The following is a 14,571-nucleotide window of genomic DNA, read 5'->3' as shown; positions in this document are numbered from 1 at the left end:
GCTGAATGGGAGATGCCAGAGAGTAATGGTGGATGGCTGTTTGTCAGGTTGGAGGCAGGTGACTAGTGAGGTGCCACAGGGAGCTGTGTTGGGTCCACTGTTGTTTGTCATGTACATCAATGATCTGGATGATGGTGTGGTAAATTGTATTAGTAAGTATGCAGATGATGCTAAGATAGGCGGTGCTGTGGATAATGAAGTAGATTTCCAAAGTCTACAGAGAGATTTAGGCCATTTGGAAGAATGGGCTGAAAGATGGCAGATGGAGTTTTTTTTTTTAATATATTTTTTTATTAAAGGTAATCAATTACAATGCTTCAAACAACTTTATATCAAATTAATTCAATTTGCATTAAGTAAAACACTAGTAATACTTATCTACTATTTTTTTAGAAATAATGATAGAGAAAGAATAGAACAGTTATAAATCATTAAGAGAGTGATTAAATAATAATTTGATTATATATAAGAAAGAAAAGAGAAACGAAAAAAAAAAAAAAAAATTTGAGTAACCACAATATGTATTATTAATAACACTACTACAAGTGATAGTATCAATAAAGACATATATGTTAATTCCAATATAAAAATGAATTATTCTCACCAAATCCCGCAGGGTGCACGCCGAGCTGTGTTGCCAAGAACAGCTACTTCTCTAAATACTGTATATATGGAGACCATATCTGTTCAAAAGAATTATACTTGTCCAATAGGACAAATCTAATTCTTTCCAGATGTAACGTCTCCATCATCTCTGTTGCCCACATTTTGGTTGTGGGGGATAATGTTCCCTTCCAAAATTTCAATATGATTTTTTTCCCAATTATCAAACAGTAATCAAAGAAATTTCTTTGATTTACTGTAAGTGATAGATGTAAATCCGGAATTCCAAATATTATTAACTTTGGGTTAGGGTCCAATTTAACTTTGATGACTTCAGAAATAACTTTAAAAATTTCTGTCCAGTAATAATTCAATTTAGGACATGTAACGAAACTATGTATTAAATTTGCCTCTGCTTTCTTGCACTTATCACAAATAGCGGAGAGATTCGGAAAAATACTATTTAATTTAGTTTTCGAATAATGTAACCTATATAATACTTTAAATTGTATCAGTATATGTCTGGCGTTTAATGAACACCGGTGTATTCGTTGTAGACTTTCTTCCCAGTTTTCTTTTGTTATAGCCAATCCCATTTCATTTTCCCATGCTTGACGATATATTTCCGTTATTGGATTCTCCTTATCCAAAATGATGTTATATATATAGGCTATTAATTTTTCTGTATTTGGATGTAAATTAAACAGTTCGTCTAACAATCCTGCTTCTTTATTTTTATAATCTTGTGTATTGGATTTAATATAATCTCTAATTTGTAAATACCTAAACAAATGTTGTGGAGACAATCCATAAATATCTTATAACTCCTGGAATAAAAGAAATTTTCCTTTTCTATAAAGGTGTTCTATCCTTGTAATTCCTAAATCATCCCATTGTTTAAAGAGATTATCCAAATGTAGAGTCTTAACTATTTGTTTCCAAATACGTCTATTATTATATATTATTAGGTTGTCTTTATAATATTTTTTTTGTACTTCCGTTGGTGCAAAAATTATCGAACCTACATTGAAAGGTAGACAGTCTTCCTTTTCTATATTTAACCATGTCGGTTCATGATCCATATTTACCCACCAGAAATTCATATTCTTAATCTGAACAGCCCAGAAATAATATAAAAAGTTTGGAAGTGCTAATCCTCCATTTATCTTAGCTTTGCATAGATGTTTTTTATTTATTCTGTGATTTTTATAATCCCAAATAAAACTATTGACAATATTATCAATTTTTAAAAAAAAAGTTTTCGGAAGAAAAAAAGGAATAGCCTGAAACAAATATAACAACTGCGGTAGAAATACCATCTTTATGGCACTTATTCTACCAATCATGGATATAGGAAGTGTTTTCCAATATAAAATATTTTTTCTAAGTTTATCTAATAGTTGAGGATAGTTAGATTTTATTAATGAGTTATGAGTTTTAGCAGATGGAGTTTAATGCTAATAAGTGTGAGGTGCTACATCTTGGTAGGATAAATCAAAATAGGATGTACATGGTAAATGGTAGCGAATTGAGGAATGCAGTTGAACAGAGGGATCTAGCAATAACTGTGCATAGTTCCCTGAAGGTGGAATCTCATAGAGATAGGGTGGTAAAGAAAGCTTTTGGTATGCTAGCCTTTATAAATCAGAGCATTGAGTATAGAAGTTGGGATGTAATGTTAAAATTGTACAATGCATTGGTGAGACCAATTCTGGTGTATGGTGTACAATTTTGGCCGTCCAATTATAGGAAGGATGTCAACAAAATAGAGAGAGTACAGAGGAGATTTACTAGAATCTCTCCCCGCAGGTCTCCCCACTGCCCATCTAAGAACCTTCTACAGGGGCACAATTGAAAGCATAATAACCTACGGCATCACTTCCTGGTTCGGGAGCTGCAAGGCTTACGAACAATATCAACTAAATAGGATACTGAAGACCGCCAGCAGGATTACTGGTGCCCCACTCCCTTTCCTGCTGGAGATATACAAGAAGAGGAGCATCAGTAGAGACATCTCCATCATCCAGTACCCCTACCGCCCATCACACCACATCTTCTCCATTCTGCCATCTGGGAAGAAGTACAGGAGCATCAGCTGCAAAACCAGCAGGATGCCCCTCAGCTTCTTCCCACAGGCAATAAGACTGATTAACGGACTGTGTCCCCTCCCAAAATATCGCTCACCAACACATCCAACCCCGCCCATACTTTGACAGTTAGGCACCTGTCAAAGTAAAGCCACTGTCGATCGGAATGTCTGTTTTTATTATATTGTTAATTTTAGGCCGACTTTCTGTTTTAAACATGGTAATTTTAATTTGTTTTTAAAGCTCTATGTATTTATCCTTTTTTTTACTTATACACTGAATGGAAACCGATCGAGCAACTTTTTTTCGTTTCCTCTGTGTATGCGAGTACTCAGTGAAAATGATATTAAAGAAATACTGAATACTGAATAAGAATGTTGCCTGGGTTTCAGCAACTAGGTTACAGAGAAAGGTTGAATAAGTTAGGTCTTTATTCTTTGGAGCGCAGAAGGTTAAAGGGGGACTTGATAGAGGTCTTTAAAATGATGAGAAGGATAGACAGAGTTGACGTGGATAAGCTTTTCCCATTGATAGTAGGGAAGATTCAAACACGAGGACATGACTTCCGAATTAAGGGACAGAAGTTTAGGGGTAAGGGGACACTTCTTTACTCAGAGAGTGGTAGCTGTGTGGAATGATCTTCCATTGGAAGTGGTGGAGGCAAGTTCGATTTTATCATTTAAAAATAAATTGGATAGGTATATGGATGGGAAGGGAATGGAGGGTTATGGTCTGAGTGCAGGTAGATGGGACTAGGGGAAAATAAGTGTTAGGCATGGACTTGTAGGGCTGAGATGGCCTGTTTCCGTGCTGTAATTGTTATCTGGTTATATGGTGACCGACAGGCGAGAAGACCAATCTACTGATCTCACGAATTTTTAAACTTTCATAACTTTTGTGATCTTCCACCGATCGGCACAAAACTTGGTGTGCTTGGAGAGAGGAGAACGGTGAGTAAGGTGGCTATAAAATCCTAGCTATAGAGTTTTAGTAATATTGAACTGAATTGAATACCTTTATTGTCATTCAGACCTTACGGTCTGAACAAAATTTCGTGCCTTGTGTCATACATACAATCATACAATAATAAACAACAATAAACACAAATTAACATCCACCACAGTGTATCCTCCAAGCACCTCCTCACTGTGGTGGAGGCAAAAATCTTAGTGTTACTGTCTCTTCCCTCCTCTTCTCCCTCTGCGCCGAGGCGATTCCCCACCGGGCGATGGCACAAACAGTCCTGCGGCTCACCGAACCCCGCAAACGGGCCGGTTCAAACAGCCCGGGGTGGTCGAAGTTGCCGCCCTCCAGTCCAGCGCACGCAGCCGCTGGCCCGCGGCTGAACCCAGGACTCAGGTCACCACCGCCAGAACGCCGTCCCAGCCACCGGAGCACCGTTCCAGCCCCAAGCCGGATCGCCCTCACGTGAGTGCCATTCCTCCTTCGAGCTGGGCCGCCCCGACGGGAGTGCCATTCCTCCCTCGAGCTGGGCCACTCCGACGGGAGCGCCATTCCTCCCTCGAGCTGGGCCACTCCGACAGGAGCGCCATTCCAACCTCGGGCTGTGCTGCTCCGACGGGAGCGCCACAGCCCCTCACGAGAGAGTCTCAGCCCCTCGTCAGGCCGCCCTCACGGGAGCGTCACAGCCCCTCACCGGATAGATAGATAGATAGAAATATAGATAGACAGACAGACAGATGATCAGCCGTGATCATATTGAATGACGGTGAAGGGTCGAATGACCTACTCCAGAAATTAGCGGTTGCCCGGGTGCCAAAGGCCACTTAAAGTACCGCTGGGCAACCTAAATGCCCGGCTTGGCACTGCAGATACTGGTTTATGCCGAAGATAGGCAGAAAAAACTGTAGTAACTTAACGGGTCAGGCAGCATCTGTGGAGAAAAGGAATAAGTGATGTTTCATGTCGGCGGCAACGGCGGCTGTGGTGCGAGGCAGATACTCGGTGCGGGTGACAGAGGGTCGGAGCAAATGACAGGTCCCGCACAGCAGCAGCGGCAGCGACAGTTGCTTCACCCCCTCCTCCCGCACCTCGCCCACCTTGATAGTGGCCGCGGAGCGCTGACCTTCCTTCCTCCCCACCCCCCCCCCCTCTCTCTCTCTCTCTCTCTCACTCTCTCTTGTACGCCCCCCTCCACCCCCTTATCCTGGGACCCCTCTCCATCCCACACTGATCCCCATTCCCGCCTCTATTCAGTCCTCACTAACTTCCTCTGTGCTCCCCTCCCCATCTATTCAACCTGCACTGATCTCCCTATCCACCTTGCATTGATTCTCCTGCAACCCCCCATCCATCCTACACTGGTCACCCAATTCATCCTGTACTGACCCCCCCTTCCCATCCATCCTGCACTGCCCCCACCTCCCATTCATCCTGCACTGTTACCCCCATCCATCCTGTACTGCTCCTCCCATTCAACCCGTACTGACTCCCCCTCCATTTATCCTGCACCGATCCCCCCCCATCCATCCTGTAGTGATCTCTCCATTCATCTTTTACTGCTCCCTCCATTCATCCTGTACAGATCCCCTCATTCATCCTGCACTGATCTCCCGATCCATCCTGTACTGACCCCCCCTCCATTTATCCTCTAGTCTTCTGTCCCGACAGCATCTAATTGGGTGAACCTGTTCACAAGAGCAACAACACCCGGGGACGCTTGCATTCCATGCTTCCCTCCCTATCTCAACGTCACCCACCTTCTCTCTTTCAGTCTTGATCCGAAACGTTGCCTATTTCCTTCGTTCCATAGATGCTATGTTTCTATGCTGCCTCACCCACTGAGTTTCTCCAGCATTTCTGTCTACCCCCATTCATCCTGTACTGATTTCCCCGTCCATCCCGTACTGGCCCCCCCCACCTTTAACCCCACTGACATTCCCGCGCTCTCCCCTCACAATTTTACCTACTCCAACCAACACGCACTAATTCCCATGCCTCAATCCCTCCATTCCGCATCGATTGCCTTCTCAACTGCCATCTCCCTGCCATCTATCCATCCCGCGCTAATTCGTTCACCCACCCCCCCCCCCCCCCCCCCCCCCCGACGCTATTGTACTGGAAATATCTTCTGAGCGAACATTGACTATGATTGATAATGGAATGCAATCAAATGTGTTTTAATTCGCAATATTATTATTTGTTTTAATCCATAAAGATGGAATAATGAAATTGTGAACACGTGAAACATTAAAACCCAAGTGTTTGATTGTCACTGCTACTGTTGATTACAGTTATTACAGAATTCATTTAAATGGCAAATAGAAACATAGAAAATAGGTGCAGGAGGAGGCCATTCGGCCCTTCGAGCCTGCACCGCGATTCATTGTGATCATGGCTGATCGTCCCCTATCAATAACCCGTGCCTGCCTTCTCCCCATATCCCTTGACTCCACTAGCCCATAGAGCTCTATCTAACTCTTAAATATATCCAGTGATTTGGCCTCCACTGCCCTCTGTGGCAGAGAATTCCATAAATTCACAACTCTCTGGGAGAAAAAGTTTTTTCTCACCTCAGTCTTAAATGAGAGAAGGGGCAGAGACAGAGACACAGAGAGAGGGTCAAAAGGGATAGGGGGTGGAGAGGAGGAGAAAAGGGAGGGTGCTGAGAGGGTGGTGAGGTGGGGAGCGGGGAGGGAAGAGGGTAGGGGGTGTGGAGGGGAGGGAGGGTGGGGGAGGGGAGAGATGGGGGGGGGAGAGAGGGTGTGCTGAGGGGGTGAGATGAGGGGCGGGGAGAGGTGGGGAGCAGGGAGGGTGGAGGGAACGGGGTAGGTGTGAGGAGGGAGGGGGGGTTTAGTGGAGGGACGGTGGGGGAGGAGATGGAGGGGAGGAGGGGGAGAAAAAGGGGAGAGAGGGGGGGGGTGGAGGAGAGGGGGGGGCGGCAGGGGGGAGAGGAGAGGGGTGGGAGGAGAGGGGGAGAGGAGGAGAGGGGGGAGAGGAGAGGGAGGGGGAGAGGAGAGGGAGGGGGGAGAGGAGATGGGGAGGAGGGGGGGAGAAGAGAGGGGGGGGAGAGGAGATGGGGAGAGAGAGAGAAAGAGAGAGGTGGGGAGAGAGAGGAGGGGAGAGAGAGAGAGAGAGCCTTTTTACTTCAACCCGAACAACCATTTGCAGGCAGTGCTTTTTTGCCTCTAACCATATTTTCATTTTCAAACCAAATTAAGGGTACTCACAGTGCTGTAGACATTTGTTCAGTGTCATTCAGAACTCAGAGTGACAGAGACAAGTCGACAGAGTTCCATCTTGCAGAGATTAATTGAGGCACACCACTTCCTCGTTTTATAGTCCCTCCCTCCCCCCTGCCGCCAGCGGGGGCAGCAGAGAGAATGGGGAATTTTGTAAAAACATTAATATCTCTGTCATTATTAATCGACGGGAAAAATCCTCGGCACACATGCGGCAGAGGGGGGCTCTGAGCGAGGTGGCCAAAAATGACGGCCGTAGGTGGCGGCGTTCTCTCGGAAATCGCAGCAGAGAAGGCCAAAAGCGGTCAAGAACAGAGATTTAGTAATATAGATGTTTCTATAAGAGACCCCCTCATCCTTCTAAACTCCAGTGAATACAAGCCTAGTCTTTTCAATCTTTCCTCATATGACAGTCCCACCATCCCAGGGATCAATCTCGTGAACCTACGCTGCACTGCCTCAATCACAAGGATGTCCTTCCTCATATTAGGAGACCAAAACTGTATACAATATTCCAGATGTGGTCTCACCAGAGCCCGCTACAACTGCAGAAGAACCTCTCTACTCCTATACTCTTGTTATGAAGGCCAACATTCAATTAGCTTTCTGCACTGACTGCTGTACCTGCACGCCAACTTTCAGTGACCGGTGTACAAGGGCATCCAGGTCTCTCTGTACCTCCCCGTTACCTAACCTAACCCCATTTTCTTTTAGGAGGTACACAAAATTGCTGGAGGAACTCAGCGGGTGCAGCAGCATCTATGGAGCGAAGGAAATAGGCGACGTTTCGGGCCGAAACCCTTCTTCAGACTGATGGGGGGTGGGGAAAGAAAGAAGGAAAAAGGGAGGAGGAGGCGCCCGAGGGCGGGCGGATGGGAGGGTGGGAGGAGACAGCTAGAGGGCGAAGGAAGGGGAGGGGACAGCACAGGCTAGCCAAATTGGGGGAATTCAATGTTGATGCCATAAGGGCGCAAGGACCCCAGACCCCATTTTCTTTTAGTTTTATTCTATCCCTAACTTCTCTTGTCAGCCACGGTTTCCTCCTACTCCCCTTAGAATCTTTCTTCCTTTTTGGAATGAAATGATCCTGCGTCTTCCAGATTATGCCCAGAAATTCCTGCCATTGCTGTTCCACCGTCATTCCTGCTAGGATCCCTTTCCAGTCTACCTTGGCCAGTTCCTCTTTCATGCCTTCATAGTCCCCTTTGTTCAACTGCATCACTGACACTTCCGATTTAACCTTCTCCTTCTCAAATTGCAGATTAAAACTAATCATATTATGATCACTACCTCCATGCAGTTCCTTTACCTCGAGTTCTTTTATCATATCTGGTTCATTGGACAACACTAAAAGAGAGTGAGACAGAGAGAAAAGAGAGAGATACAGAGACAGAGAGAAAGGCGGAGAGGCAGAGATATAGTGAGCGATAGAGATAGAGACAGAGAGTGTGAGAGAGGCATAGAGAGAGAGAGAGAGAGAGAGAGAGAGGCAGAGGGATAGACACAGAGTACTGTCGGGGATGATGGGAGCGGGAGATATATATATAGAGAGACAGACAGACAGACAGACAGAGGCAGAGAGGGAGAGGGAGAGAGAGAGAGTATTATCTAAATGGTGGCCGACTAGGAAAAGGGGAGATGCAGCGAGACCTGGGTGTCATGGTACACCAGTCATTGAAAGTGGGCATGCAGGTGCAGCAGGCAGTGAAGAAAGCGAATGGTATGTTAGCTTTCATAGCAAAAGGATTTGAGTATAGGAGCAGGGAGGTTCTACTGCAGTTGTACAGGGTCTTGGTGAGACCACACCTGGAGTATTGCGTACAGTTTTGGTCTCCAAATCTGAGGAAGGACATTATTGCCATAGAGGGAGTGCAGAGAAGGTTCACCAGACTGATTCCTGGGATGTCAGGACTGTCTTATGAAGAAAGACTGGATAGACTTGGTTTATACTCTCTAGAATTTAGGAGATTGAGAGGGGATCTTATAGAAACTTACAAAATTCTTAAGGGGTTGGACAGGCTAGATGCAGGAAGATTGCTCCCGATGTTGGGGAAGTCCAGGACAAGGGGTCACAGCTTAAGGATAAGGGGGAAATCCTTTAAAACCGAGATGAGAAGAACTTTTTTCACACAGAGAGTGGTGAATCTCTGGAACTCCCTGCCACAGAGGGTAGTCGAGGCCAGTTCATTGGCTATATTTAAGAGGGAGTTAGATGTGGCCCTTGTGGCTAAGGGGATCAGAGGGTATGGAGAGAAGGCAGGTACGGGATACTGAGTTGGATGATCAGCCATGATCATATTGAATGGCGGTGCAGGCTCGAAGGGCCGAATGGCCTACTCCTGCACCTAATTTCTATGTTTCTATGAGAGGGACAGAGAGGGACAGAGAGAGAGACAGATCGAGACAGAGAGAGATGGAGAGAGACAGCAAGAGAGGGAAAGTGACAGGGAGAGAGAGAGGGAGATAGACAGAGAGAGAGAGACACAGGGAGAGAGAGACATACAACGGAGGCCCTGCATGCGGAATTTTATCGGAACATCCTCCGTATCCAAAGGAAAACACCAACAAACGCATGTAGGGCGGAACTAGACAGATACCCACTGATAATAAATATCCAGAAAAGAGCACTAAATTTTTGGAATCACCTTAAATCTAGCCCCACAGATACCCTCCAGTTTAAAGCCCTTCAAACACGAGGGGAACCAGAAAAGAGTTCCCTGTGTCAGTTGGTACTGAGATTAACTAACCCTATTCAGTTAAACCCTATCCAGTTAAACCCTGACCGGCCCCAGATCAATACTGACCCCCAATCACCAGTTAGAGTGAACCAAATTATCAAACAATGTAAAGAAACGTACTTGGCACATTGGGATAAAGAAACCAAAAGCCAAAGCAGATTAGAATGTTACCGTTCCCTAAAAAGAGATTATAAATTGGCAGACTATCTTTCAACTGTTAGAGACATAAAGCAGAGACAGACCCTCACCAAGTACAGGTTAAGTGACCACTATTTGGCAGTTGAAAAAGGAAGACAGAAGAGATTCTGGCAACCAAGAGAAAACAGAATATGCGGCCACTGTTTGACAGATGAGGTTGAAACAGAGGTGCACTTCTTCCTAAAATGCAAAAAATTTGACGAAACAAGGAAAGCATACTTTGACAAACTCAGTATGGCAACCCCTGACTTTAAAGAACTAGATGATACATCAAAACTAAGAATAATCCTTGGCATAGGAAATACGGCACATCTTGGTGCACAATACGTAACAGCATGCCATAACCTGAGAGACGGTGAATGACCAACACGCACATATGTACGCACACACTAATCGACATTAACACTAAGAAATTAATATTGAATTTCTAAACTTGCTATTGTGTTGTACTGCTTACAGCTGCAAGAACGTGTAGCAATCAATAAACCCGACCACGGGTGAACATCTGGGAAGATCGGAGGGGAGGCTGGCTGGACTATGGTGCCTTCCTCACCAACTTTCTGTGTTTGTGCTTTTTTTTAAATTCTATTTTATTTTTAATATGTTTTATTATTTATTATTTATTTATTTTTATGATACTGACTAAAGGGAAATTCATTTCGTTGTCTCTAATTGAGACAATGACAATAAATTTGAATACAATACAAAATACAATAGAATAAAGGGCTATAGGCCAATTGCAAGTTTATGTACAGGGACATATCTATCCATGCACTGTATACTTGTATTTATACTTATGCATTTTAAATATGTATGTCATGTTTTATACTTTGGCAATATAACAATGTTTTTTTATCATGCCAATAAAGTTTTTAAATTGAAATTGAAATTGAGAGAGAGAGACAGGGAGAGAATAGAGAGAGACAGTGAGAGAGAGATATGGACAGAGAGATAGATAGATAGAGAGAGGCACAGAGTGAGACAGATAGAGGGAGCGAGAGAGAGAGAGGGAGATGGATAGAGAGCGAGAGACAGATAGAGACACAGAGACAGAGAGAGAGGAGGAGGGAGAAAGAGATAGAGAGAGAGAGAGAGAGAGAGACACACACACACAGTGAGAGCGAGACAGAGAGAGAGGGACATATGGAGAGGAGAGAGAGAGCGAGAGATAGTGACAGAGCGAGAGACACAGAGAGAGTGACAGAGAGCGAGAGATAGAAAGAGAGAGAGACAGTGGCGGAGCAAGAGAGGTGGAGAGGGACAGAAGCCGAAAGAGAGAAAGGGAAGCAGGAGGCAAAGGGAGGGGGGAGGGTTCAAGCAGGAGTGGGTTTGGTGCCGAAGGGGATGAACGGGGGCAGGGAACTTGGGGGGGGGGGGGGAGAGCGGGGTCAAGTGAGCCAAGGAAGGGGGTAGGCAGCCAGGTGGGGGTGTGTTCACATTATTTGAGGGTGGGGAGGAGGGGGGAGGGAGTAAAGGGGGTTAAGGAGCAGGAGGCGGCAAGGGGAAGGGGCAGGGACCACAGGGAGGAGGTCACATTGTTTGGGGGTGGGGAGGATGTTGCAGTTTAGGAAGTCAAACCAGGGCAGGATCTTCACTGAATGGCGGGAGCTGGGGGAATGTGTGGAGCCGAGTATCTAGGAGGGCGGGTACGAGTTGGGCCGAAGGGCCACTTTCCAACGATGTATCACTCTATGAAACTATGACAAAGTACTGGAATAACTCAGCGGGACAGGCAGTATCTGTGGAGAAGATAGACACGAAAAGTACTGGAGTAACTCAGCAGGTCAGGCAGCATCTGTGGAGAGAAGGAATGGGTTGAGACCTTTCTTTGGTTTAGTTTAGTTTAAAGTCCGCCGGAGTCCGCGCCGACCAGCGATCACCCCGTAGCACTATCCTACGCACATTAGGGACAATTTAACAATTTTGTGGAGGCCGATTAATCTACAACCATGAACGTCTTTGGAGGAAACCGGAGTAAAGACCCACGCAGGTCAAGGGGAGAACGTACAAACTCCACACAGACAGCACCCGTAGTCAGGATTGAACCCAGGTCGCTGGCGGTGAGGCAGCAGCTGTACCGCTGTGCCGCGCAGAATTATATAATGGTTTCCTTCACCATAAACGCACCCAATATGTGCTTGTAATGACCCGTTTGCCAGCTTGTTGACCCTCTGTGTTCCCCTCCTGCAGGGTTTAGGAGGCGTTGCTGTGGACGGAGAGACGGGGACATCTGCGGCCATTGAGGGCAACCTGGGTGCCGGTGAGCCCCCCTCCCCCATCTGCTCGGTGTGCGGGCTGAGCTTTGACGGGCTGACCTTCAATGGAGGGGCACATGACAGGGCACAAGAAGGAGAAGCGTTATGAGTGTGATGTATGTGGCAAGGCCTGGTTGACCCCAGGCCTGCTGGAGACCCACCGGCGGATGCACACGGGAGAATGCCCCTTCACCTGCTCGGAGTGCGGCAAGAACTTCAAATGCTACAGCAACCTGCAGCAGCACAGCCTCGTGCACTCCGACAAGAGGCCCTTCACCTGCTCCGACTGTGGCAAAGGCTTCAAGTCGTCCACACAGCTGAAGTTGCACAAACGCGTGCACACCGGGGAGCGGCCCTACACCTGCAGCGACTGCGGCCAGGGCTTCAGCCAGTCCGGCAACCTGCTGGAGCACAAGCGCACCCACAGTGGCGAGCGACCCTACACCTGCGCCCAGTGCGGCAAGGGCTTCCCCCGCTCAAGCAGCCTGATGGAGCACCAGCTCACCCACACCGGCGAACGGCCCTTCACCTGCAGCGAGTGCGGCAAGAGTTTCACCCGCTGCACCCGGCTGCGAAGGCACCAGCGCACCCACACCGGCGAGCGTCCCTATACCTGCACCCAGTGCGGCAAGGGATTTATCCGCTCCGACACCCTGCTGTCCCACCAGCGCACGCACACCGACGAGCGTCCCTACACCTGCACCCAGTGCGGCAAGGGGTACACCCACCCCAGCAACCTGTTGTTCCACCAGCGCTCCCACACTGGCGAGCGACCCTACATTTGCGCCCAGTGTGGCAAGAGCTTCACCCGCTCCACCCGCCTGCTGTACCACCAGCGCATCCACACTGGTGAGCGCCCCTACACCTGTACCCAATGCGGCAAGGGCTTCACCAGCTCCACCCAGCTGCGGGCCCACCAGCGCATCCACACTGGCGAGCGTCCCTACACCTGTACCCAGTGCGGCAAGAGCTTCACCAGTTCCACCCAGCTACTGGCCCACCAGCAGGTGCACGCCGGCGACCGTACCTTCCCCAGCCCGGTGTGTGGAGAGAGCTTTGCCATGGCCTCCCATGCCCTGTCTCACGAGCGCGTGCACACCAGTGGCCAACCCTACGACTGCCCGTACTGCGGTGAGGAGTTTGACAGCTCGCGGGGGTTGCGGCAGCACCGGCGGACTCACGCCGGCGAGCAGCTGTTCCCACTGTGACAAGAGAGCACGGGGGCTGCGGGAGCACTAGTGGATACAAACCGGACAGAGACCCTTTGTGTGCACTGAGTGTGACAAGGGTTTCACCTGCATGTCCAGCCTGTTGCGGCACCAGCGTACCCGCAGCGGTGAGCGTCCCTTCCCCTGCCTGTCCTGTGGTAAGGGCTTCACCCATCTTGACCACCAGAGCTGGGGCATCGGCGAGTCCACACCGGCCAGAGCCCCTTCACCTGCCCGCTCTGTGGCAAGGCCTTTGCCCGCTCCTCCAGCCTGCTGGCACACCGCCACGTGGATAGGAGCTGTTCAGGTAGACACAAAATGCTGGAAGGAATGGGTAACATTTCCGATAGAGACCTTCTTCAGTCTCTACCCGAAATGTCACCCATTCCTTCTCTCCAGAGATGCTCCCTATCCCGCTGACTTACTCCAGCATTTTTTGTCCTTTTTTTGTAAACCAGCATCTGCAGTTCATTGTTTTTAAACCATTCTGGTTAACCGTCTCTGCACCTTCCCCAAGGCATCCACATCAGTCCTGTAATGGAGAGACCATAACTGTATGCAATACTCCAAATGCTACCTGACCAATGTCCCTTAATGCTGCACATATACATTCCTCTCTCTCCCCTCTCCCTCCACTCTCCTCCCCACTCATACAAATTCTCTCCATTCCAACCTCATGCCCCCCTCCTCTCTCTCACACACCCCCTCTCTCTGTCCCTCTCTCACACGCGCACACGCACCTCTCTTCTCTCACACACACCCTTTCTCTCACACACACGCATCCAACTCAGTATCCCGTACCTGCCTTCTCTCCATACCCCCTGATCCCCTTAGCGACAAGGGCCACATCTAACTCCCTCGTAAATATAGCCAATGAACTGGCCTCAACTACCTTCTGTGGCAGGGAATTCCAGAGATTCACCACTCTCTGTGTGAAAAATGTTTATCTCATAACCATATAACAATTACAGCACGGAAATAGGCCATCTCGACCCTTCTAGTCCGTGCCGAACACGTATTCTCCCCTAGTCCCATATACCTGCGCTCAGACCATAACCCTCCATTCCTTTCCCGTCCATATAACTATCCAATTTATTTTTAAATTATAAAAATGAACCTGCCTCCACCACCTTCCCTGGAAGCTCATTCCACACAGCCACCACTCTCTGAGTAAAGAAGTTCCCCCTCATGTTACCCCTAAACTTCTGTCCCTTAATTCTCAAGTCATGTCCCTTTGTTTGAATCTTCCCTACTCTCAGTGGGAAAAGCTTATCCACGTC

General features: G+C 47.7%; 1 protein-coding gene across 1 annotated transcript in view; it reads left to right on the top strand.

Annotated features, from left to right (window-relative positions):
• Positions 1-12,053: 12,053 nt before the first annotated feature.
• The window catches only part of LOC116982899 (gastrula zinc finger protein XlCGF26.1-like), a 97,757-nt gene continuing 95,239 nt past the window's right edge, over positions 12,054-14,571 (top strand). Inside the window, exons 1-2 of the mRNA XM_033036456.1 lie at positions 12,054-12,492; positions 12,661-13,078. Coding sequence (XP_032892347.1) covers positions 12,149-12,492; positions 12,661-13,078 — 762 coding nt within the window. The 5' untranslated portion in view covers positions 12,054-12,148. The remainder of the gene's footprint in view (positions 12,493-12,660; positions 13,079-14,571) is intronic.

Source organism: Amblyraja radiata, chromosome 1 (genome assembly GCF_010909765.2).
Source record: "Amblyraja radiata isolate CabotCenter1 chromosome 1, sAmbRad1.1.pri, whole genome shotgun sequence".
In the NCBI taxonomy this organism is placed as follows: Eukaryota; Metazoa; Chordata; class Chondrichthyes; order Rajiformes; family Rajidae; genus Amblyraja; species Amblyraja radiata.
Note: the sequence above shows the minus strand (reverse complement) of the source record. Positions and strands in the feature narration are given on the sequence as shown.